This window comes from Lepidochelys kempii, chromosome 1 (genome assembly GCF_965140285.1).
Source record: "Lepidochelys kempii isolate rLepKem1 chromosome 1, rLepKem1.hap1, whole genome shotgun sequence".
NCBI lineage: Eukaryota > Metazoa > Chordata > Testudines > Cheloniidae > Lepidochelys > Lepidochelys kempii.
Genome location: NC_136380.1, coordinates 217,203,766 through 217,229,244, shown reverse-complemented (window position 1 = coordinate 217,229,244; position 25,479 = coordinate 217,203,766). Strand labels below are relative to the sequence as shown.

Below are 25,479 nucleotides of genomic sequence, written 5' to 3'. Positions count from 1 at the left end.
AGTGCACAGGGCAGTTTGTAGACGGCTGACTGGTTATTTCTGGAACAATCCTTAATTGGCCCAATCCTGAGTCCTTTATTCTGTTTGTACTCAGTCTGTACAAAGCAAACTCACATTACAGTCAATAGCTGATGGCCTGAGGAAGTAACCCGGGGTTTGGCCTATGAGCTGGCCCTGCACCTATACCCAGGGAAGACAGGGATTAGTGACAAGAATGGACATAACTATAAGGACCATGGAAAGACTCATCTTCCTGTCCAAACTTCAGCACAGGCATGTGGAACTACTCTGCCAGCACGGCAGGGGTTAAAGGGAGCCTTTGGGCCCAGCTAGCCCCATCCCGCTGTACCTGCAGCCAATGCCAGGCCTGGGCGGAGAAAAGGAGAGAGCCTGGCTCAGTTGAGGGCTGACTGGCGAAGAGGCTGGAGCTATCCGCGTCCCTACCTGAGGGGGAAGGGTCACTAGCCTACCAGTGGAGGCAGCCACCAGGGAGTAATCACTGTCTCCCCAGCCAAGGGAGACTGTGGAGGAGAGCTAGGAGCCTCTGGCAACTGAGGTAACTGGGTCCCTGAAGCCCAGAGACATTGTGGGGTTCAGTCTCACCAAACTTGTGGCTGCCCCATCTGAAAAACTTTGGGACTGCAGCACGGTGCCACCAAACATCCACGAGAGGACGCTATAGGATGCAAGTCACCCAGCAAACTGGACTAGAGGGGCCATGCCCCAAACAAAAGGGACAGTGGTAGGAAGTAGCCCTGGGAAGGGGATTTTGACTCGCTGCTGCTGGGAGGTCTCCCCTATTCAGGGGTAGATGCATGCAGGACCCTGGGCTGGGACCCAGTGGAGAGGGAGGGCCTGGGTTTTCCTGCCCCACTGCCTAAAAGACTGAGACAAATTGACCTTGAAAACAAGGGGCTGGAGGTCAGGGGCACCAACCACTAGGCAGCCCAGCCCTTCACGCGCCCTGTAACAAACCTGAAGTTTATTCCCACTACAAATGTGCAGCTCCAGCTGGGATGCCCACTCCCAGTTCCTTCCCACTGGTTCCCAGTCCCAGACTCCTTCTCCACTCAGTCCCAGTCTCCCCCAGCTCCCAATCTCCTTGCTCAGCAAGTCACAGTCTCTGTCCCCCGACTCTTGTTCTATTTACCCTGCCGAGCCCGTAATAGTCTCCTCCCCCTCCCTCCTCCCAGTCCCCTTGCCCAGCCAGTTTCCATCTCCCCCTTTCTCTCCCAGTCCCAGTTTCTTGCTTCTCACCAGTATCTAGTCTCAGAATGTCCATCTGTCCCCCGGCCACCCAAAGGCTCCTTGTCCCCATCTACCCTCCTCCTCTCATCCTGGTCTGATTCTTGTCCCTTCTACATTCAGTTCAGGTGGTTTCCCTTCTGCACTGCCTGGGCCCAGTAAGGGAAGACAGTCTCCCTGGGACAGAGTGCCGGGAGCCAACAGATGAGCCTGCACTCTGATTGTGATGCTGGCAGATCAGGTGCCAGTTCATGCCAATGCCCCAGGTCTCACTGAAAACTTACAGATGGACAGCCTGGCCCATTCACGTGTGTATTAGTATTGATCAAAGTGATTATTAAATGTGTAAATGTATAAGAGTGTTTAATTTTCAAGAAAGCTAACAGGATGCTATTTGCATTGTTCTCACTTATCTGTATCTCGTTATAATGCAATAGCAAATATTTACACTGTTTATAGCCCTGTAACTAAATAACCCATCAAACAAGAAGGAAGCCTTGTGGAATGCAAATGAAGAATTTTCACAGAAAAGTGCTAATTTCAAAGCAAGTGGTCATTGTGTGTGATGATCGGAGGCAAACACTCTAAATGCATTCCTCAATCTCTGTCATCAAAGGAAGAGTCCACCTGGGTAGTTACTCTGTCAGCTTGTTTTCTGCGAGAAGAAGCTATACGTACAGTTTCACGAAAAGATCCTTCATCTCTGGAGTGTCTGGATTCTAATAGGTTGGAATAAGTGAACAAAAAGATGGAGATCCCCAGAGTTCTTCTGGGTAGCCCTGAGAGACTTTTGGGAAACTGGCAGATGACTACATCTCTGGTACTGTTTTGAATTATAGACTGTGACTCACTTGTACATATATTTTACTGCTCTAACCTCTCAATTCTCATTTCCTTTTCTTAGCTAATAAATCTTTAGTTCATTTACTATACAATTGGCTACCAGAGTTGTCTTTGGTGTAAGATCCAGGATACCAATTGATCTAGGGTAAGTGACTGGTCTCTTGGGAGCAAAGTGAATGGGGTGTGATTTTTGGTGTAAGTAACCATTTGATTGCAGAGTCCAGCTTTTCTGGGGAGTCTAAGGCAGTGGTGTGCGGCCTGCAGGGTGCAGGTTGCCCACTACTAGTCTAAGGGTCTGTGACTCCATGGTAAGACTGGTTTCAGAGTAGCAGCCGTGTTAGTCTGTATTCGCAAAAAGAAAAGGAGGACTTGTGGCACCTTAGAGACTGCCACAAGTCCTCCTTTTCTTCATGGTAAGACTGTTACAGTTATCTTCCAATTGCCCCAGGGCGTTCTCAACTCCCGCTCTGCCCCCAGACCTGCCCCCACTCCACCCCTTCCCCAATGCCCTCCACCCCGCCTCTTTCTACCCCTCCCCCATCTGAGCACGCCTCATGCCTGCTCCTCCCCCTCCCACTCAGCACCTCCTGCATGCCGCTGAACAACTGATCGTGGTGGGTGGGAGGCACAGGGAGGGAGGCAGAGGAGTTGATTGGCAGAGCCGCCAGCAGGCAGGAGGTGCTGGGGGAGCTTGGCTTCTGGTGGGTGCTAAGTCCTGTTAATTTTTTCCATGGAGTCAGTGCCTATGAATCCAGGAGTTCACATTTGTTACTGACCTCGTGAAATCTAAAGATAGAACACACCACCAGTTTGCAGCGTCTACCCTGTTTTCTGACAATCTCTCCTGAGGTAGGAACTCACAGTCATGACCCCTCCAGACAGTGTGACACTGATCTTTTAGATGTCAGTTAGTCCCCCAAAGAAAGCTGACTGAGGTAATTAGATAAGAAGGTTTACAGGCTGGGTGGATAAAGAGCCAAGTAGCCCATCAGCCCACATCTGATAAAGAAGCACAGGAAGGATGCCCCGGTAGGGAAAGAGAGAGGAACAGGGCGAGCTGAGCCCAGTCTCAGAAAGGTCTTAGGGAAGAGAAATCTTTCTTCCCCCCAGGTCCTGACGAGAGGGCCAAAAACACAGAGGATACTGTACACAGACTGTTCCATGGGAACTGCAGTGCTATTGATGAAGGAAACTCAACACAAATGGCACCGTGAATGCCCAACTAGTGGAGTCTAGGCTGTTTCTGTTGTTGCTAGAGAATTTACATCTGCAAGGGCCAGTCTGTTTTCTGCCGAAAAGTATTGGCAATGAAACTCATTTTTATAAAGTCCTGCCCATCATCTTTATTTTTTAACAATGCTAGGAAATGCATATCACGCCCCCCTGCCCTCGCGTCCCCCATGTTAAAAGGATGGTGAGATTTTGCATAGAACCACTCACAATCCAGAGAGGCTTAAGATTAAACACTTACCTTTAGTTCCCATTGCCAGGGGAAGATGTTAAAACATTTGAAATTCAAAAGGAAAATATTCTACTCTTCCTTGTGCCTTTTGCATTGGAATTTATTACTCCTACTAACTGTTAAAAGTGAAGAGTTAAAAATAAAACTTATAATGGGCCCATAGTTGTTATGTTAACTATGGAGTCACAGGAAATTCCTCCATAATATGATTTTTTTGTGCTCTGTAAGGCCGAGATATGCTTTTGGCTGATCCCTCTATGCTACACCAGGTCTACAGGGTATCAGAGAGCCGGGACGATCAATCCATTGCCAGGTCATCCTATAAGGGTGGGAAAGGGACCCCATAAACATCCTGCCCCCTGTGCATCTTCTAAGCTACTCTGGCTGGGTGCCTGGGTCGGGATTTTAGTCTAAGGGGAAACATTTCAGATGTGCCTCAGTGACCTAGGAGCCTACGTGTCATTTTCAAAAGTGACTCAGGGCCAGATTTTAAAGGACATTCAGGCCCTAGGAGTGCAGACAGGCATCTACTGGGACTTTCCAAATCTCCTGGAAGTTCGGCACCAGGCACATTTGAAAATCCCACTGAGCACCTATCTGCATTTATAGAAACCTAAATATCTTTTAAAACGTGGACCTTGTGCACTTAGGATCCCTAGTTTCACTAAAAGTGTCACTGAACTCCCATCAGCCTCTTTGGCATTCCCAATGTAAATTTATATACAATTTTTTGAAAAGAAGTTAACGGTTATAAACATTATTTGCCAACAGGAAAATTCACTAATTCAATGATTTTCATTAAATGTTTCTATGACCATGACTAAGTTTCCCAAATATTTTCCCCCAATAGTGGCAACTGGCAGCCCCAGTCCCAGGGCCCCGTGGGGCAGACAGCACCAGCATCACTACTGCCCTGATGAACGACTGCATCAACACAAAACCTTCCACCCCGCAGAGCAGGCTAACTCCTGGCAGGATCAGAGATTCCTCCCACATAAGCCTCCACCCAGGCCATGGGTCCCACAGCTGGGCTGAGACCCTCCATGACACTGACCCACATTCAGAAAACAAACTGTAAAATGGGAGCCATTGCAAGGGAAAGGAAAGGCCTGGGACAGGAGCATCTGCAAACAAGAAAATGGAAACATTTAACAGTCACAGAGCGGGGTCCTCAGTGGCCAGTGCCCTCCAAACACTGACTCTATTTCCCAGTCAGAAACAACCCCACACTTGTTACATTTTACAGCCCCTTTGCCCCCTCACAACCCCTTCAACCGTACTCACAGGGTTCCAGCGAACACTGTCCTTTCACCTACCCATCGTTAAACACACAGACTGCTTCCATCTCTCACCTCACAGCTGCAATCCCCGCGGCAAGAAGATGCCTGTGCTCCACCACTGACACACCCTGCAGAACACAGCGCTGAAATGAGGTATGCGGGATCCCCCAGGGTACACAGGCACCTCTTCCCTTTGATCACAGGGTGGCTTAGACCCAGACCTCCTCATATCACAGTCACAGCTCTGCCAAAGTGCTCCCACTCATGCCTCCACCATTCAGTACAGCTACACCTAACACAGGGACTGCAGCTGGAGCACAGGCAAATAATTCCAGTGCCAGTGGCTAGTTCCAGCTCCAGGGGCAGAGTTAAGACTGACTTGACATTTACCATACTGTCCATTACCTGGTTTTCAGGGGTCTGAATTTTCCCAACTCGATATCCTAGAAGGGCACAAGATACCTCCAGGCAACATGAACTCTGTGTTTATGAAGTTTTTTGTCAGCGAATTTAAACTTAACTCCACAGCCTCTGACATGCGCAGCTGTCTGTCCAGAGGCAGTAAGGAGAGTCTGGCCTTCACTGCAATGAATGAACAAAGGCCTCCTGTCTCGGGCGGGACTCGTAGAGCTCCAGTGAGGATAAATAGCTCACCAGTGTGAGAAATGTTTCACTCTAGTAGTGACTGCTGGGCTACGTGCACGCAGGGGGCTCAGGTCTCCATAGAACTATGTGTGGGCAGCTGCATTGGTGTTAAGTGGGCCTTTACCATCACCACGAGTGCCCTGCACCCATTTGCCACCTCTGAGGTGATTGGTGGCTGAGTGAAGTCGCTGTAGCTGCAACTAGACCCGCTGGCTCAGTGAGACAAGAGGCACGCTCCAAAAGAGAATTTGGACAGTGGCTCAGCAAAAAAGGGAGTGGTCAGCAAAATCTGTATTGTGCATATTCTCCAGTGCAAGCCTGGGCAAATTTGGTGTAAGTGGCTGTTGTACGTGCAAAGCTGGTGTACAGGGACCGTACTCAATCTGCTCTGTGGTGGTCTCTCTGCTGTTCTCACCTGGGGCATGTCCATTTTCATGCTCCCCTCCTGGTACTGCCTTGTAGGTACAAGATTGCTGCTTGGCATGTAGACTATGGGAATTGTGATGTGTTTGCTTTAGTGCAATATGGATAATTGGCCATAATCGGCAGGAGGACCACCATGGACTGAGCAGTGACAGGAGTCTCGGATAAGAGCTAGCCTTTGGGGAGACATGAGAGCTCACCTGGGACTGAGAGACAAAGAGACAGAGAAAAAGTGGAAACCAAGATGGGTCCACAGCAGCATGGCTCACGGCAGCCCGGACTTGGCGAGTATGGACCATATCTTAACCTTTGCTTCTTCTCTGTGCTAATCCATGGTAGTGTTACCCTATTTCAAGTTTCCAAATAGAGTATACAGTGGGGGAGGGGCACTGGAGAGGGGTTACAGGTCAGGGGTGCTGGAGGAGATGTTTGGGGGGTCCTGGAGGGGTGTGTGTCTGTGTACTGGGAGGGAGTATTTGGAGGATGCTGGAGGGGTGTGTGCACTGGGAGGGAGTATTTGGGGAGTGATGGAGGGAGTACCTGAAGTCTCACTCTCGAGGTGGGGGTCAGTGCCGCGCTTCCTGTCATGGTGGCAGGCCAGCTGGTGCATGCCTGGGACGCAGAGCCAGCCCATCAGTCAAGGTCTCCCTGAGGGCTTCTCCCCCTTCCCTGGGCTGGGAGCTGGGGCCTGACTGTCTCACCACTCCTGGTCAGGTTCTGAGGTCCTGTGGTGGGGCAGGCGGCCAGGCTGAGAGGTGCTTGGTGGCTCCGCTTACCTGGTGGGCCAAGCTGCGCGGGGGCTGGCAGGATCCAGGAGGTGCAGATGCTCAGGGGAGGGACCAACCAGGGTGTGGAGATGGCTCTTTCTGAGCTGCAACATCTGGAAAAATCCTGGACATTTTCTCTTATTTGGAAAATCCACCCGGACAGATGTTGGCAGACCAGAAAAAGAGGTCATGTCTGGGAAAACCCAGACACATGGTAACCTTAACCATAGGACTTCCCGATGCCGTATTCCAGTTGACTAATAAATCCTGCTGGGTTTTGAAAAGGCTGCCTGGAGTCACTGCAGATACTTGCTGAGGTACACTGGTCCCTGATGAATGTAAAAGTCTCTGAGTAGAGGTCTAACTCAGTTGGACTCATTGGGCAGAGCTCACAGTGTGAAACAGGAGTGCTGGAGCACAGAGGCTCAGTCTTGGAGGCGGTCACAGGGTCTGCACAAGTTCCTGGCCTCGCATCCCTGTGCTCAGGCTGGTCAAAGAAGGGGTCCCAACGCCTCTTTCAGTTGTTTCACCGGTGTCTTTTCATTTACAATGCTTAGTGCAGCCCCAATTCCCCCAACACCGATCCCCCACACTGACCCTTCCCTGGGTCTTCCGGCCCCAAGGCTTTCTGTAGTCGGTAGAGACAGAGCTGCAGTCCCTCTGTCTGCTCCCCTGGCTAGCCTCCCACTGAGCCTATCTCTGGGCTTATATCTCCTCCCAGTCAACAGCCCAGCTGGCTCCACTTGGCTCAGTTGATTCCCCTGAGCCTGCCCTCGTTAGGGTCTGCAGCTGAGCTCCTTGCTGAGTGTCTGGGCCCCTGCACCCCGCTGCCCTGCTGGGAAGCAGGGGAGGAGTCATCCCTTTATCAGGGCATCCAAGGGGTTTATGCCCCTGCCCTGCCACAGAGGGATTGAGGCCACGTGACCCACCTTAAGAAAGAGAGCCGCCCTTGAGGGTCTGGCACACTGAAGGCGTTCCTCCAAGGGACTGTTTAAAAGCTGGGGCATAGCACAGATCCTGTAAATCTATGACACCTGCCAAGGCCCAGGTGTGGTGCTGTGACGCTGTAGCTGTAGGGAGCGGGGCGGACTGACCTGGGAATGTCGTTTAGTTTTACTGGGACTATCTGCATGGGGGATGAGATAGCAGGCGGTGACTTTACTTGAGGGAGGATACCTGAGTCTGTACCCTGAGCCGGGAGGGGGATGGGGACAGGTGACACCTTCTGCCCAGGAAACGGACAAAGGCTGGAGGAGGAGACTGGGGAGGCTGGAAGGAGAGGGCTGCAGTGGAGCTTCAGTTTGAAGCTGGCTGGGGAAATGGAGGGAACCCCAGGGTTGGGGTCTAAGCTCTCTGCCCCCGAGAGGGACCTGACTGAAGGGTTCTAGTTTTACCTACAAGCTCTGCTTGGGACTGTGTTCCTGTTGTCTAATAAATCTTCCATTTTACTGGCTGGATGAGAGTCACGGTGAATCGCAGGAAGAGTGGGGTGCAGGACCCTCACCTCCCCACACTCCGTGACAGGTGCCAACATGTGATAAAGACTTCAAATGAACAACACACACTGAGCATTCATGCATGAAATTTAAAGTGCTGAGGAATTTTTTCGTTAAGTGTAAATGTCTCTAAGTTCAGGGCAAGAATACTTTATTTATGAGGTAAATAGTGTTTAATCGTAGAAGATTAGGGTTGAAAGAGACCTCAGGAGGTCATCTCATCCAACCCCCTGCTCAAAGCAGGACCAACACCAACTAAATCATCCCAGCCAGGGCTTTGTCAAGACAGGCCTTAAAAACCTCTAAGGATGGAGATTCCGCCACCTCCCTAGGTAACCCATTCCAGTGCTTCACCACCCTCCTAGTGAAATAGTGTTTCCTAATATTCAACCTAGACCTCCCGCACTGCAACTTGAGACCATTGCTCCTTGTTCTGTCATCTGCCACCACTGAGAACAGCCCAGCTCCATCCTCTTTGGAACCCCCATTCAGGTAGTTGAAGGCTGCTATCACATCCCCCCTCACTCTTCTCTTCTGCAGACTACACAAGCCCAGTTCCCTCAGCCGCTCCTCATAAATCATGTACCCCAGCCATCTGATAATTTTCGTTGCCCTCCAGTGGACTCTCTCCAATTTGTCCACATCTTTTCTGTATTGGGGCCCCTGAAACTAGACGCAATACTCCAGATGTGGTCTCATCAGTGCTGAATAGAGGGGAAGAAGGCTAAGTGCTGACTCATATCCAGTTTCTCGTCCACTGTAATCCCCAGGTCCTTTTCTGCAGAACTGCCTCTTAGCCAGTCAGTCCCCAGCCTGTAGCGGTACATGGGATTCTTCTATCCTAAGTGCAGGACTCTGCACTTGTCCTTGTTGAACCTCATCAGATTTCTTTTGGCCCAATCCTCCAATTTTTCTAGATCACTCTGGACACTATCTACCTCTCCCCCCAGCTTAGTGTCATTAATACTAAACATGAAGGGACACTCCATTTATATGGCTCATCGGTTGCTTTGGTACCAAGATGAGTTACATATTCAAAACCGGGTAACTGGGATGGTTGGAGTGAGGGTTTCTCAGACACGTAGGTTTCCACTTTTTGTTTATTCTGCATTTACCTTGGGAACTGCTTGTGCCTGCCTAATTCCCAGACAGTCGGTCAAGTTCCTTTGCACGCTCTGAATACTTCCCAAATCCCCCAAGCAGCAGGAAACAGTCCAGAAGTTCAGGATTTACAATCCCAGGCAGAGACGACCCATAACTGCTGATAGTGTGGAGGTAGAGTAGGGTGACCACATGTCCCGATTTTATTGGGACAGTCCCGATATTTGGGCCTTTTTCTTAAATAGGCGCCTATTTCTCCCCCCCCCCACCTCTGTCCCGATTTTTCATACTTGCTATGTGGTCACCCTGGGATGGAGGGGCACAATTTAAACTTTCGACCACCCCCAGAACAGCTCAAGTTATTCCCCCTCCTCCAGACAGGCCCCCTCCTGGCCCTCAGTCTCCCCTCCCAGAAAGCAGTGCCCACCTCCCTGCAGCTCCCGTCTGTTGCTCCTGCCTCTCCCCGAGGGGCACAGCTTGCAGCTCACAGGTTCTGGTAGCCGCCCTGCAGGGAGTAGGGGCCTGGCTGCACCATGTGACTGAGCAGGGCTGGGAAACTGTGGCAGAAATCTGGGTCATGTGCCCTCCCCCCTCCAACACACACACACACACACACACACACACACACACACACACACACACACACACACACACACACACACACACACACACACACGCCTCTGATCCTAGAGCTGCTGAAGAGACAAGAACTGGCCCAGCAGGGAATGGGGGTTTTGGCTGTCAGGTTACTGCTTTTGGCTCCTCCCATTATGTAAATTAGCTCCTCTCTGTACTTGTGCATTTCTGGTACAGAAACAGTGGAAATAAGGACGGTGCAGCTCAGTCAGTTACACCAGGATGAGCTAAGAGACTGCAGCTGCAGGACTCACTTTATGTGGGAAACCCAGAATGAAGCCCACAAAGAGACCCTCGGCCCTGGTAGCAGCAGCAGCCACTTGGGAAGCCCAAACAAGCAACAACTCCAACAAGCAACAAGCCACTTAAAGAGCCAGAAAGCCCAAAAAACAATCACCAAGCAACTCAAAGAAATTACAAGCATCCAGTGGCACAGGGACTGAGAGGAAGCCAATGCGTAACCCATGCCTGATGGGTGTGCTGCTCGGTCTCCCTCTAGTGGCACCGAAATCACCTAGATTTTTATGAGTGTGCTACATCCTTGGTTAATAGGCAGGTGCTTTTTTAGCTTATGCAGTAGAGGCCCACAGCACTAAGCTTCAGAGGTCCCAGGGTCAGTCCTGCCTGCCACCAACCAGGGTCTGTCAATGTTACAAATGCACCTCCACGTGCTGGGGTTTACTCCCGTTTAGAGCCCGTTGAGGAGGCCACCACCGTGCCAGGCATATTTCCGCGGGAAGGGGTGGGGCTTACGGTGACTGTGGCCCCTTTGTGCTGACACAGCCGGGGCCCAGAAGGTACAGAGCTGGGGTGAACACTCTAGACAGTTTCTGGAGATCCTACAATGAGGATAGTAAGTGAGTGGCAGGGTGTGAGGGGGAGACACACAGAGCACTGACCCCCGCGCTCAGGTGTGACCTCACCAATGGTGGTGATCAGGGACTAGAAGCAAGGTGCAAACTGAGCTAATCAGAACAAAGAGGCGTTATCGCTGTTCAGCCAGATGCAGTGATCCATGGTCCTACTCTAAGTCTTATCTGCGTCAGGAGCTGTTTCTCTCAGTGCATTTGTCACGCTGTGCAAAGCCCTGTCCCCAGGCATTTTACTTGCACACGCTTTGATGAAGCCAGGTTATGCATACAAATTAATTCCCAAATGCAGAGTGCAGAGGGATCCAGGTGCAGTCTCCATGACATTGTGCTGGGGGGTAAATCTAGCCCACCCTGCATGGGAAGACAGCTGGGCAGGCTGTGGAGCAAAGAGCTATGCACCATGTGGGAGTTCCCTGCAGGGGGATTCGGGGAAGGAGCGTAGACATGTGGAGCAGTATAGCCAGTTTTTGCCCCCTGCACCTACCCCAGCTGTTTTGGCCCCTCCCCCTTGCCAAGTGCAGGCTCAGGGCTCCTGTCATAAATATAAAGGGAAGGGTAAACCCCTTTGAAATCCCTCCTGGCCAGGGGAAAGCTCCTCTCACCTGTAAAGGGTTAAGAAGCTAAAGGTAGCCTCGCTGGCACCTGACCAAAATGACCAATGAGGAGACAAGATACTTTCAAAAGCTGGGAGGAGGGAGAGAAACAAAGGGTCTGTGTCTGTCTGTATGCTGCTCTTGCCAGGGACAGAACAGGAATGGAGTCTTAGAACTTTTAGTAAGTAATCTAGCTAGGTATGTGTTAGATTATGATTTCTTTAAATGGCTGAGAAAAGAATTGTGCTTAATAGAATAACTATTTCTGTCTGTGTATCTTTTTTGTAACTTAAGGTTTTGCCTACAGGGGTTCTCTATGTTTTGAATCTAATTACCCTGTAAGATATCTACCATCCTGATTTTACAGGGGGGATTTCTTTATTTCTATTTACTTCTATTTTTTATTAAAAGTCTTCTTGTAAAAAACTGAATGCTTTTTCATTGTTCTCAGATCCAAGGGTTTGGGTCTGTGGTCACCTATGCAAATTGGTGAGGCTTTTTATCCAACATTTCCCAGGAAAGGGGGGGTGCAAGTGTTGGGAGGATTGTTCATTGTTCTTAATATCCAAGGGTCTGGGTCTGTAGTTACCTAGGCAAATTGGTGAGGCTTTTTACCAAACCTTGTCCAGGAAGTGGGGTGCAGGGTTTTGGGAAGTATTTTGGGGGGAAAGACGCGTCCAAACAGCTCTTCCCCAGTAACCAGTATTAGTTTGGTGGTGGTAGCGGCCAGTCCAAGGGTAACGGGTGTAATATTTTGTACCTTGGGGAAGTTTTGACCTAAGCTGGTAAAGATAAGCTTAGGAGGTTTTTCATGCAGGTCTCCACATCTGTACCCTAGAGTTCAGAGTGGGGGAGGAACCGTGACATGGTGGCATTGTGGTGGGATTAACCTGAAATCATTTTGAGATCCAGTTGAGATTTTTTGAACTAGAAATACAGATTTTAAAAAGGAATTTTTAGGAAGTCCAGAAAGCAGCTTTGAAACTGAAAGCAGCTTGGTTTCTCTCTGCTTTGTGGCCAAGCAGAGACAAAAGGGGATTATCTTGTGAATTGCAGGTTTTCTTTGCCTGGAGGCAGGGTACTTAACTCCTGCAGGGAAATTCACAGTCTTCCAACCCAGAGGTTTTTTTTTTCTTTTCTTCCTAAAAGTAAATAGGGGGTGTGTGTTCTACCCATTTGCTTTTTCTTTGGGCTGGGTAAGCAGGTTTCCAAGTAGTTGGAGGTTTTTTGCTTTAATTTGGGCCCAGAGCAGAGACAAGGGAATTGTCTTTTTCTGTAGGCTGACAGTCACTATCAGAGAATAGGTATTCTATTCCAGCACAGCAAAATTTTACAGCCAAGTTTTGTTTGTTTATTTCTAAACCTCGGGTATAAAGTTAGTTAAAAACAGAGAGGTTAGAATGACCAAATCCTCAGCTCGACTACAGCTGGAATTAGCCAAATTTCAGGCTGAGGAAAAACAAAGGGAACATGAAAGACAGAACTCATGCGGCTGGAGAACGAGGTACAGGAGGCTGCCCACAAGAGGGAAATGGAGGCAAGGAAGCATGTGGAGGAGGTGGAGAGGATAAAGGCCCAGCAGAATATACCAACAAACCCTAGCAATCCTTCTCCAGGTACCACTTCCCATCGCAGAAAGTTCCCCACCTACAAGGCAGGTGATGATACTGAGGCCTTCTTAGAAAACTTCGAAAGGGCCTGCCTTGGGTACAACATCTCTACTGACCAATACATGGTAGAGCTGAGGCCGCAGCTCAGTGGACCCTTAGCTGAGGTGGCAGCTGAAATGCCTAAAGAACATATGAACAAGTATGAACTGTTTAAATCCAAGGCGAGAGTCAGAATGGGGATAACACCCGAGCAGTCTCGTCGGAGGTTCAGAGCCCTAAGGTGGAAACCAGACATGTCATTTACCCGACATGCCTACCACATTGTGAAACATTGGGATGCCTGGATATCAGGAGCAAGTGTTGACTCTCCAGTAAATTTGCCCTTCCTAATGCAAATGGAACAATTCTTAGAGGGTGTTCCTGAGGAAATAGAAAGATACATCCTAGATGGGAAACCCAAAACTGTAATTGAGGCAGGAGAGATTGGAGCCAGATGGGTGGAGGTGGCAGAGAAGAAGAAAACTGGTTGCAGTTGGAGCGGAGACCAGAAGGGACCACCCCAGACCACACCCTATTACCGGGGGCCGCCCAAAGCCCCACCTACCTCCCAAAGAACCCTCCAGACCCCTTATCATCCCAACACCCCGTTCTCCAGCAACCCTCCTCGCCCCAGTGACCCGTCAGCTGGACGATGTTTTAAATGTAATGAGCTGGGGCATGTGAAGGCCAACTGCCCCAAGAACCCCAACAGATTACAGTTCATTGCACCGGAATCACACCAGAGGTCCACAGGCCCAGATACCTCCCAGATACCCTTGGAGCAGAGGGAAACTGTGAGTGTGGGCGGGAAGAAGGTCACCGCGTGGAGGGACACCGGAGCACAGGTGTCAGCTATCCATGCTTCCTTAGTGGACCCCAATTTAATCAACCCAGAGATCCAAGTGATGATTCAACCCTTCAAGTCCAACTCTTTCAATTTGCCTACAGCCAAGTTGCCTGTCCAGTACAAGGGCTGGTCAGGAATGTGGACTTTTGCAGTCTATGATGATTATCCCATCCCCATGCTGTTGGGGGAAGACTTGGCCAATCATGTGAAGCAGGCCAAGAGGGTGGGAATGGTCACCCGCAGCCAGGCTAAACAAGCCGTGAGGCCTAGCTCTGTTCTGGAAACTTCTATCAGGACCCAGTCAGAGGTGATGGACCCGGACCCCAGGCCAATGTCTGCAACAGCAGTAGTGGATCCAGTCCCAGAGACCCAGACGGAACCAGTCCCAGAACTGGAACCAGCCAAACAACCAACACCAGACCCCGTGCCAGCACTGAATCCAGTACTTGCAACCTCAACACCAGAGGGCCCCACCGAACCTGAACTGGCAGCAGCCGATAACTCTACACAAGAGGCTCAGCCGGAGCCTGAATCCCAACATAGTGCACCAGCGGAGAGCGGTTCACAGTCAACAGAAACAGCTCCATCCCCTATATCGCTTCCAGAGGGACCAAGCCTAGGTCCACAATCCAATGAGGAACTGATGTCTCCAGCATCAAGGGAACAGTTCCAGACCAAACAGGAAGCAGATGAAAGCCTCCAGAGAGCTTGGAGGGCGGCACGGAGCAACCCACCACCTCTCAGCTCTTCTAATCGATCCAGGTTTGTTGTAGAAAGAGGACTTTTATACAAGGAAACTCTTTCTGGTGGACACCAGGAAGACTGGCATCCTCAGAGACAGTTGGTAGTTCCAACGAAATACCGGGCCAAGCTCTTGAGCTTAGCCCATGATCACCCTAGTGGCCATGCTGGGGTGAACAGGACCAAAGACCGTTTGGGGGGGTCATTCCACTGGGAGGGAATGGGCAAGGATGTTTCTACCTATGTCCAGTCTTGTGAGGTGTGCCAAAGAGTGGGAAAACCCCAAGACCAGGTCAAAGCCCCTCTCCAGCCACTCCCCATCATTGAAGTTCCATTTCAGCGAGTAGCTGTGGATATTCTGGGTCCTTTTCCGAAAAAGACACCCAGAGGAAAGCAGTACATACTGACTTTCATGGATTTTGCCACCCGATGGCCGGAAGCAGTAGCTCTAAGCAACACCAGGGCTAAAAGTGTGTGCCAGGCACTAGCAGACATTTTTGCCAGGGTAGGTTGGCCCTCTGACAGCCTCACAGATGCAGGGACTAATTTCCTGGCAGGAACTATGAAAAACCTTAGGGAAGCTCATGGGGTAAATCACTTGGTTGCCACTCCTTACAATCATCAAACAAATGGCATGGTGGAGAAGTTTAATGGAACTTTGGGGGCCATGATATGTAAATTCGTAAATGAGCACTCCAATGATTGGGACCTAGTGTTGCAGCAGTTGCTCTTTGCCTACAGAGCTGTACCACATCCCAGTTTAGGGTTTTCCCCATTTGAACTTGTATATGGCCGTGAGGTTAAGGGGCCATTGCAGTTGGTGAAGCAGCAATGGGAGGGATTTACACCTTCTCCAGGAACTAACATTCTGGACTTTGTAACCAACCTACAAAACACCCTCCGAACCTCTTTAGCCCTTGCTAGAGAAAACTTACAGGATGCTCAAAAAGAGCAAAAAGCCTGGTATGATAAACATGCCAGAGAGCGTTCCTTCAAAGTAGGAGACCAGGTCATGGTCTTAAAGGCGCTCCAGGCCCATAAAATGGAAGCATCGTGGGAAGGGCCATTCATGGTCCAGGAGCGCCTGGGAGCTGTTAATTATCTCATAGCATTCCCCACCTCCAACCGAAAGCCTAAGGTGTACCATATTAATTCTCTAAAGCCCTTTTATTCCAGAGAATTAAAGGTTTGTCAGTTTACAGCCCAGGGAGGAGACGACGCTGAGTGGCCTGAAGGTGTCTACTACGAAGGGAAATGTGGTGGTGGTGTGGAAGAGGTGAACCTCTCCATGACCCTTGGGCGTATGCAGCGACAGCAGATCCAGGAGCTGTGCACTAGCTACGCGCCAACGTTCTCAGCCACCCCAGGACTGACTGAACGGGCATACCACTCCATTGACACAGGTAATGCTCACCCAATTAGGGTCCACCCTTACCGGGTGTCTCCTCAAGCTAAAACTGCTATAGAACGGGAGATCCAGGATATGTTACAGATGGGTGTAATCCGCCCCTCTGAAAGTGCATGGGCATCTCCAGTGGTTCTAGTTCCCAAACCAGATGGGGAAATACGTTTTTGCGTGGACTACCGTAAGCTAAATGCTGTAACTCGCCCAGACAACTATCCAATGCCACGCACAGATGAACTATTAGAGAAACTGGGACGGGCCCAGTTCATCTCTACCTTGGACTTAACCAAGGGGTACTGGCAGGTACCGCTAGATGAATCTGCCAAGGAAAGGTCAGCCTTCATCACACATCTCGGGCTGTATGAATTTAACGTACTACCTTTCGGGCTGCGAAATGCACCCGCCACTTTCCAAAGACTTGTAGATGGTCTCCTAGCGGGATTAGGAGAATATGCAGTTGCCTACCTTGACGACGTGGCCATATTTTCGGATTCCTGGGCAGACCACCTGGAACATCTACAAAAAGTCCTTGAGCGCATAAGGGAGGCAGGACTAACTGTTAAGGCTAAGAAGTGTCAAATAGGCCTAAACAGAGTGACTTACCTTGGACACCAGGTGGGTCAAGGAACTATCAGCCCCCTACAGGCCAAAGTGGATGCTATCTAAAAGTGGCCTGTCCCAAAGTCAAAGAAACAGGTTCAATCCTTCTTAGGCTTGGCCGGTTATTACAGACGATTTGTACCGCACTACAGCCAAATCGCTGCCCCACTGACAGACCTAACCAAAAAGAAACAGCCAAATGCTGTTCAGTGGACCGGAAAGTGTCAGAAGGCCTTTAACAAGCTTAAAGCGACACTCCTGTCTGACCCTGTACTAAGGGCCCCAGACTTTGACAAACCGTTCCTGGTAACCACAGATGCATCCGAGCGTGGTGTGGGAGCAGTTTTAATGCAGAAAGGACCTGATCAAGAATTCCACCCTGTAGTGTTTCTCAGCAAAAAACTGTCTGAGAGGGAAAGCAACTGGTCAGTAACTGAAAAAGAATGTTATGCCATTGTCTAAGCTCTGGAAAAGCTACGCCCATGTGTTTGGGGACGGCGTTTCCACCTGCGAACCGACCATGCTGCACTAAAGTGGCTTCACACCGTCAAAGAAACTAACAAAAAACTTCTTCGGTGGAGTTTAGCTCTCCAAGATTTTGATTTCGACATCCAACACATCTCAGGAGCTTTTAACAAAGTGGCTGATGCACTCTCCTGTGAAAGTTTCCCAGAATCAACTGGTTAAAATCATCCTTGAGATGTGGAAAATATTGTTAGTCTTTATGTACTTGGTAGTATATTTAGAGATGCATGTGTCTTATTAACTCTGTTTTCCTAGAGCTCCAGGAAGAAATCCCAGCCAGTGTTTCACCCTAGCTGAGATTTGGGGGGCGTGTCATAAATATAAAGGGAAGGGTAAACCCCTTTGAAATCCCTCCTGGCCAGGGGAAAGCTCCTCTCACCTGTAAAGGGTTAAGAAGCTAAAGGTAACCTCGCTGGCACCTGACCAAAATGACCAATGAGGAGACAAGATACTTTCAAAAGCTGGGAGGAGGGAGAGAAACAAAGGGTCTGTGTCTGTCTGTATGCTGCTCTTGCCAGGGACAGAACAGGAATGGAGTCTTAGAACTTTTAGTAAGTAATCTAGCTAGGTATGTGTTAGATTATGATTTCTTTAAATGGCTGAGAAAAGAATTGTGCTGAATAGAATAACTATTTCTGTCTGTGTATCTTTTTTGTAACTTAAGGTTTTGCCTACAGGGGTTCTCTATGTTTTGAATCTAATTACCCTGTAAGATATCTACCATCCTGATTTTACAGGGGGGATTTCTTTATTTCTATTTACTTCTATTTTTTATTAAAAGTCTTCTTGTAAAAAACTGAATGCTTTTTCATTGTTCTCAGATCCAAGGGTTTGGGTCTGTGGTCACCTATGCAAATTGGTGAGGCTTTTTATCCAACATTTCCCAGGAAAGGGGGGGTGCAAGTGTTGGGAGGATTATTCATTGTTCTTAAGATCCAAGGGTCTGGGTCTGTATTCACCTAGGCAAATTGGTGAGGCTTTTTACCAAACCTTGTCCAGGAAGTGGGGTGCAGGGTTTTGGGAAGTATTTTGGGGGGAAAGACGCGTCCAAACAGCTCTTCCCCAGTAACCAGTATTAGTTTGGTGGTGGTAGCGGCCAGTCCAAGGACAACGGGGGGAATATTTTGTACCTTGGGGAAGTTTTGACCTAAGCTGGTAAAGATAAGCTTAGGAGGTTTTTTTTCATGCAAGTCCCCACATCTGTACCCTAGAGTTCAGAGTGGGGGAGGAACCTTGACAAGTGCAGGCTCAGGGCTCCTCTCCTGCTGCCTCAGGGAACTCTGGGTAAAACTCCACAGCACTCGCCCCCCCTGGCTCCAGTCCCAGCTCCCACAGCCACAGGCAGGGTTGCAGCTGCTGCTGAAGCCCTGGGGAGACTCTGGGCGGCTGTACCCAGGCATGTATCAGCACAAACCTGCTAATGGGGCCAACACCACACCCCACAACAACTGCCCCAGCTGCCCCCTGCTAGTGGCGCAGAGGATGGCACAGCCTGCTCATCCCCAGTCTGCCCAAGGGAGCTCAGGGAGAGACTGGTCAGTTCCACCCTGACCCCAGTGCAGGGCACAGTCCAGTTCTGAGTCACCAGGAATGTCACTCACTGTGTTCAGTCCCTTCTCCCTCATGGGGAGTTTCCTACAGGGGCAAGTTGGCCGAGTTCTTACCTGAGCAGATCACTCCAGTATCAAGAGAATGAGAGCACTGGAATGCAGCCCATCCTACATGATTGCAGTCCCAGAGAGCTGACTCGTCACCACCACAATCAACTAGAATCAGCCAAGTTGGTCCAGATCCTTCTCCAAAATGAGCCCGGCCAGGGGCACTGACAGCAGATCCACATCCCAGCTGCTTACAAACCACCTCAGCATCTTCCATGTCCCAGCTGGTATCACACACCGTCCCCCACTGATCCTGGTGTTTAACCTCCACTCTCCCGGCACAGTGGCTGCGTCCATCCGCCAGCCTCAGCTGGTTGGCACCTTCAAAGAGAGACACAGAGCAGGGTCAGAGTGAGCAGGGAGCCCCCTCCCCAGCGTTTGCACAGCAGAGTCCGCGCCCAGCAGCAGGGGATCCGCGCCCAGAGCCAGGAGAATGGGACATGCCCAGAGCTGCCTCATGACTCCACCTGATCCTGTCTCAGAGCCTCCCACTCGGGGCTGTCACTGCTGTAGCTTTCGCCATTTTATCCCCACTCTGGCAATTTGGGGTGTTTTTACCTGTCTCATGAGAACACGATGAAAGGCGCCAACTCACCGAGTTTCCCTTATTCCAAATGGCACCATCTCCTGTCACTGTAACTGGGGCTGAAGTCAGCGAGGTGCCGCCATCTCCCTACAGTCTGTCAGCATGTGGGAGTGAGGCCTCCCTGAGTAAAGCTGGCTGCCACCTACCACTGTTTTCAGTGAGACTTTAGCAGGGTACGTGGCTTCCCCTGAATGGCTCAGGGGACTGGACAGGACCCATGGACTGTGATGAGCAGCAGAGACCCTGTGCAAGGAGGAGGGGAAGAGTGAGGGGAGCAGGGCACTTGGGGGCTGGAGGCAGATTCTGGGGTTACAAGGGAATGGGGTGCAGGTGCTATGTCAGCAGAAAGGAGGAGTGGAAAGTGTAGGGTGGGGGGTCTGGAGCAGGGGACCAGGGGAAGGGAGGGGGTCTGGAAAGTTGGGTCAGGAGGAAGGGAGAGGAGGGGGTCTAGAGTGAGGTAGGAGGGAGAGGTGGGGAGGGTGCGGAGGGGTCTGGAGAAGGAGGAAGGAGGGAGGTGAGGGGAGTGGAGGGGCAGGGAGGTGGGGGTCTGGAGCAGAGGGATATGAGGGAGTAGTGGGGTGAAGAATCTGGACTGTAGTAGGGGGCAGGAGGGAGGGTGGAGAGGGGAAGAGGGGGTCTGGAAGAGGAGGCTGGAAGGAGGCAAGGGAAGAGGAGGGGCCTCTAGAGTGAGGAGAGTGCTTAACAGCCTCAGACAGAGAAGTTATGGGGGTGGGGTGGGGGGGATTCAGAGAAGTGTTGCTATTTGCAAAAGGCTAAACCAATCCCATTGTGTTATGGTGACATTATAGCTGATGTGAATGGTTGATGTCAGTGTGAAGGTCTCCAGTATCTCTGTCCGTAACTCACCCCTGACCAGTGACAGAAGTTCTGTGTGCGAGCATGAACCATGCTCATGAATTAGCTCAGTGGCTGTCAAGCTATTTCCCAGCCAGCCCTTCTTCTGTCAGAGGAACTGAAGCAGGACGGGAGAGCGAAGGCAGTGCTGGGCAATGGACGGCAGTTCCCGTCTCTGGGGTGAGGGGAGGGTAAGCGCAGTCTCCAGCTGAGCAGCCAGGGGGAGTCGTGCAGTTCGGGTGCACAAAGGGTGACTTTTCAGCCTGCGATTCTCACCCCAAGCGCTGGCAGAGGTGTAGACGGGGATTCTAAAGTCCAAAGACAGATGGAAAAATGAGACTGGATGGTTTTTTTTAACCTTGCAATTTTTTTCTGTGGCGCTTGGCATTACAGCCTTGTGCTCCCTAACGGAGCTTCCTCTCCCCACCTGCCCCACACATTTCCCTCTTCCACTGGTCTCTTCCCACCCTCCTCCCCTGGGCTCTTCCCCCTCCTCTTCTCCCCTTTCTAACTGGCCTCTCTGCCCAGCACATACAGGCTGCTCCTTCCCCAGATGAGGAGCAGACTCTGCCCCCACTCCCTGCAAGCTGCTTTTCTCCCAGTTGCTCTGAGTTTCACCCCCTGCCCTCAGTTGTCTCTAGGCCTCTTTGCATTTCTGGGGGTTGTGGAGAGGAAAAGCTGGCTGCTGGGAGAGAGGCAGTTTACTAGGACTGTGAGGTGGGGCCACTGCCTGCCACACAGTCCTCAGATATTGCCTGGGAGAACTGGCCCCCAGGACAGGGTTTGACGACCCTGGACTGTTCCTGAGACTGGGAGCAAGTCCAGGCATCATTACTACTCTTAGGAGCTACAGCTACATGCAGAGTTCCACTGTGAGCCATGGAACAGGCTGGTTGCAGCAGTGGATGGCTGAGCTGGGGACACCATGTTTAAGGAGCCTCCATGGAGCTGAGAGAACAGTGCAATTCACACCAGTACGTGGCCAGACCGTCCTGCTCCTTCAATGCCAAGTAAATACAAAACAGTCACTTTGCTGCAATCCACAGGGAAGGTTATTAGGTGCTGCTCTGTTCAGTCCAGTCCCAAAGAAAACCCCTTGGGCCTGGTCTGCACTAGGAAGAAAGGGTTAGTTTTTTTTCAATCGAGTTAACTCAGTGACGTTCACTCGTGGTAGGGCCCAAGGCTAAGTGCACACAGAGTTCTGTTTCCCTGAATAGAGTTGAACCTAACAACAGCCAGCAGTTTCAGTGCTCAGAAATCCCCAGCCTGCACCTCCAGCGAGCTCCAACAGGCTTTGGTTCTTTGCTCCCTTCTTAGATCCCAGCCACAACTCCTTCTACTGGCTTCTCCCTCCAACAGACATAGTCCAACACCAATATCCTGGCCCCTGCATTGGCAACAAGGGAAAGCCCTGGCTAGCTCTGCCCTGACCATGTGGCCAGTGACTTGGGCAATAGCCCCCAGCGTCTGGACATGTTTTTACTACATAAAAGATTTTGATGGTTCTGTCTATTGAGCCTAATAGAGTGTGCTTGGTCCAGCCATTAGCTGTCATGATGTCTGTGATTCGCTTCTGATCCAAGACCCCGTGATGGCAGCCATTAGCACCTTTCAGGATAACAATTACATTTACATACTGCACCTATCGTATGCTTGCACCACTTGGGCCCAACTTGGAATAATGACGCCAGCCAGCATTCTGAACATTGGGTAAATTCAGATCCCGGTCTGGGAGTGAAACCTGTGGCTTTTGTCCATCCCTGATATTTTCTCATTTGTTTGCCTGGAGCCCAAAGAATTGTATAATGTTTGCCTGGAGCCCACATATTTGGGGTGGATCAATAATGGTGAATCACTATTGTGACGGGTTCCCCCCGGGGTGCCACCTTGAACTAGGGTATCACTGAGCCCCCTGATGCACCAGCTTGGGCTCCCTCTCACACTGTACTGCGGTGACAAACTGCAAAGCCCTCCAGCCTGCACTTTCACCAGCTTTCATACAGGTAGGGACACACCCAGCTGCAGTCACATACAGGCTCTCTAATCACCAGCTTCCCAGCCTAGGATCCGAGAGCAGTACCATCCTGCCCTGGTCAAATCTGACCAGTATATGGGTTTAACACCTGGTCCACCTCTCCCTCAATGTGAAGAGAACAATGCACACTTGTAGTACCCAAGCTGAGATTTTCCTCAAGCACTCCAGTCAAAGCTCACTGGTTTAGATGAAAACAAAAACAAGTTTATTAACTACAAAAGATAGCTTTTAAGTGATTATAAGTGATAGCAAACAGATCAAAGTAGATTACCTAGCAAATAAACAAAAATGCTACCTAAGTTTAATATACTAGATAGATTGGATATGAATTAGCAGATTCTTACCCTAAGAGATGATACAAACAGGCTGCAGAGTCTTAAGGCACAAGCTACACTTGCTTTGCAGCTTGGAATCCCCAGGTGTTTCATACACAGGCTAGAAATCTCTTTAGCATGGGTCCAGCACTTCCCGCAGTTCAGTCTTTGGTCCTCAGGAGTTTCCAGGAGTCTTATTGTGTGGGGAGTGAAGACCCCAGATGATGTCACTCCCTGCCTTATATAGCTTTTGCTTATGGTGCAAACCCTTTGTTTCAAAGCTTGGTTCCCAGACCAGTTTACGGAAAAATACTGACATCCCAAGATGGAGTCCAGCATCATGTGGCCTGGTCACATGTCTTTGTAGAGTCATAGCAGCCATTACTTACAGGCTGTCTGGAGCATTCTCAGGAGGGCTCACCAGCTGGAGAATAAGCTTCTCCTAAGTCCTATTGTTTTTCCGAATGGCCCATTAACCTGAATAGGCCCTTTCCCACCCACTATCTAGACTGAAAGCATCTTGTCTAGTGGGCGTTACCCAGGTGTAACTATATTTGAAGTATAGATACATAGTCAGTATTCATATCTTCAGATACAAAAAAGAATAAATGCATGCAAATAGGATAATCATATTCAGCAAATGATAACTTTTCCAACGACACCTCACATGACTTATGTAGGATAAAATCCATCATAATTATGTCATAATCAGATCATAATAATATCACTGTGACAAATATGGGGTGCATTGCACAACGATCTTCTGGCAAAGACTGTCCAAGCCTCTGTTCAGGGCTAATGGAGGGGGATTGGGGCACTGAGGAAAAGGGAAAATAGCTACATGGTGATATCCCCTATCCTGTATACTCCCCTGCAACACTGTGTTTGCGTCATGCGAAGCAAACTCAAATTTCCCCTAGAAAATAAAAAATTTCTAGGGGATGATGCACATTTGCTTATAAATCCAACAAAAATGCATTGAGCTGAACATGTGCTTGGCATCACTATATGACACTGTCCCACAATCATGTCATAATTTATTCCTCACAAAGCAACGATTGTCCACCTCCTGCAATGCCAGTCTGATCGCCCACGAGTCACCACAAAATTCTCTGCTTTCTGGTCATGTACAGCTCTGTCATGGGCTCTAGCCCCAGCACATTATATTTCAGCTTCTTGGGAATTTGAAATATAAACGCCAAGTAACCTGCTAGATGGTTTGGTTTGCTCAGGATTTTCAGGGTCTTAGGTCCCTAATCACCACACAGTTACTGAGCTGTCTGTGAAATATACATTTGGGCTGTTTTTACTCTAATGCAATAATTTAGACTGAAATTTCTCATTATCAGCTTCAACTTCAGTTTCTCTAGCTGGTGCAGCAGCACATCGGGTTCCCATGAAACAGCTACTGCTGAGGCATTCGCTCCCCTGCCAAACACCTGGATCATTCTCATGCTATTAATACCAGCCCAACAGGTTCCAATCACTGTATTATTTAAATTATATCTGGGTCTCACATTTGATTTTAATCCTATATTTAATCATTTCTGGAATCTTTGGGCCAGATTCACTCCCTGCATTTGACAAGCACATGCTGCTGTAACACATTGTCTAGGCCCCCCATTAGTGTTAAGTCTGCCTGGAGCTTGGACACAGTTTGGCAAAGAGCCTGCAGCCCCCTCTGTGCTGGAGGAAGGAGAGCAGCCCTGGGCGGGGCAGCCTTGAGGGAATGAAACCAATGTGGCCGTGAGAGGCTGCCAAGGTTCCTTCCCCACTCTGAACTCTAGGGTATAGATGTGGGGACCTGCATAAAAACCTCCTAAGCTTACTTTTACCAGCTTACGTTAAAACTTCCCCAAGCTACAAACTATTTTACCCTTTGCCCTTGGACTTCCACTGCCACCACCAAACGTTTATCTGGGTTTATTTTATTAGGAAAGTGTTGTCTGGAAATGTCTTTCCCCCCAAAATCCTCCCAACCCTGGCACCCCACTTCCTGGGGAAGGTTTGATAAAAATCCTCACCAATTTGCATAGGTAACCACAGAACAAACCCTTGGATCTTAAGAACAATGAAAAAAGCAATCAGGTTCTTAAAAGAAGAATTTTAATAGAAGAAAAAGTAAAAGAATCACCTCTGTAAAATCGGGATGGTAAATATCTTACAGTGTAATTCGATTCAAAACATAGAGAATCCCTCGACGCAAAACCTTACGTTACAAAAAGACACACAGAGAGGAATATTCATTCTATTCAGCACAGCTTATTTTCTCAGCCATTTAAAGAAATCATTATCAAACGCATATCTAGCTAGATTACTTACTAAGTTCTAAGACTCCATTCCTGTTCTGTCCCCAGCAAAAGCATCACCCAGACAGACACAGACCCTTTGTTTTTCTCCCTCTTCCCAGCTTTTGAAAGTATCTTTCAAAGTCTCCTCATTGGTCATTTTGGTCAGGTGCCAGTGAGGTTACCTTTAGCTTCTTAACCCTTGACAGGTGAGAGGATTTTTTCCTCTGGCCAGGAGGGATTTTAAAGGGGTTCACCCTTCCCTTTATATTTATGACAGAGGCACTGATACAGCAACTCTGCCATGCAGCTTGTGCTGGTCGGGCTTCTCTAGACTCCAGCTCGGATTCAAAGCTGCTGTGTGCCAGCAGAAACCCTGAGGGAGGGAGGGAGGCAGGGGTCCCACAGCATAAATCTTCCCGCTGGCAGAACTTCCAGTACCCTCACACGCACAGGGTATTGCACACTGCACCCTACCTCACACCCCCTCACTCATTCTGTGGTAGGAATCAGCTCTGGGTTTATTTGGGAAAATCCTGCTCATCTCACACATGCAAAACTTCTCCTGGCTTCAGTGAGTGAATGGGGGAGTGAGGAGCCAGGACTTGGCCCT

At 49.7% G+C, this 25,479-nt stretch overlaps 1 protein-coding gene across 1 annotated transcript in view; it reads right to left on the bottom strand.

Annotated features, from left to right (window-relative positions):
* The window catches only part of LOC140898865 (antigen WC1.1), a 60,762-nt gene that overhangs the window by 34,377 nt on the left and 906 nt on the right, over nt 1-25,479 (bottom strand). Inside the window, exon 2 of the mRNA XM_073313395.1 lies at nt 18,795-19,109. Within this exon, the coding sequence (XP_073169496.1) occupies nt 18,795-19,109 (315 nt within the window). The remainder of the gene's footprint in view (nt 1-18,794; nt 19,110-25,479) is intronic.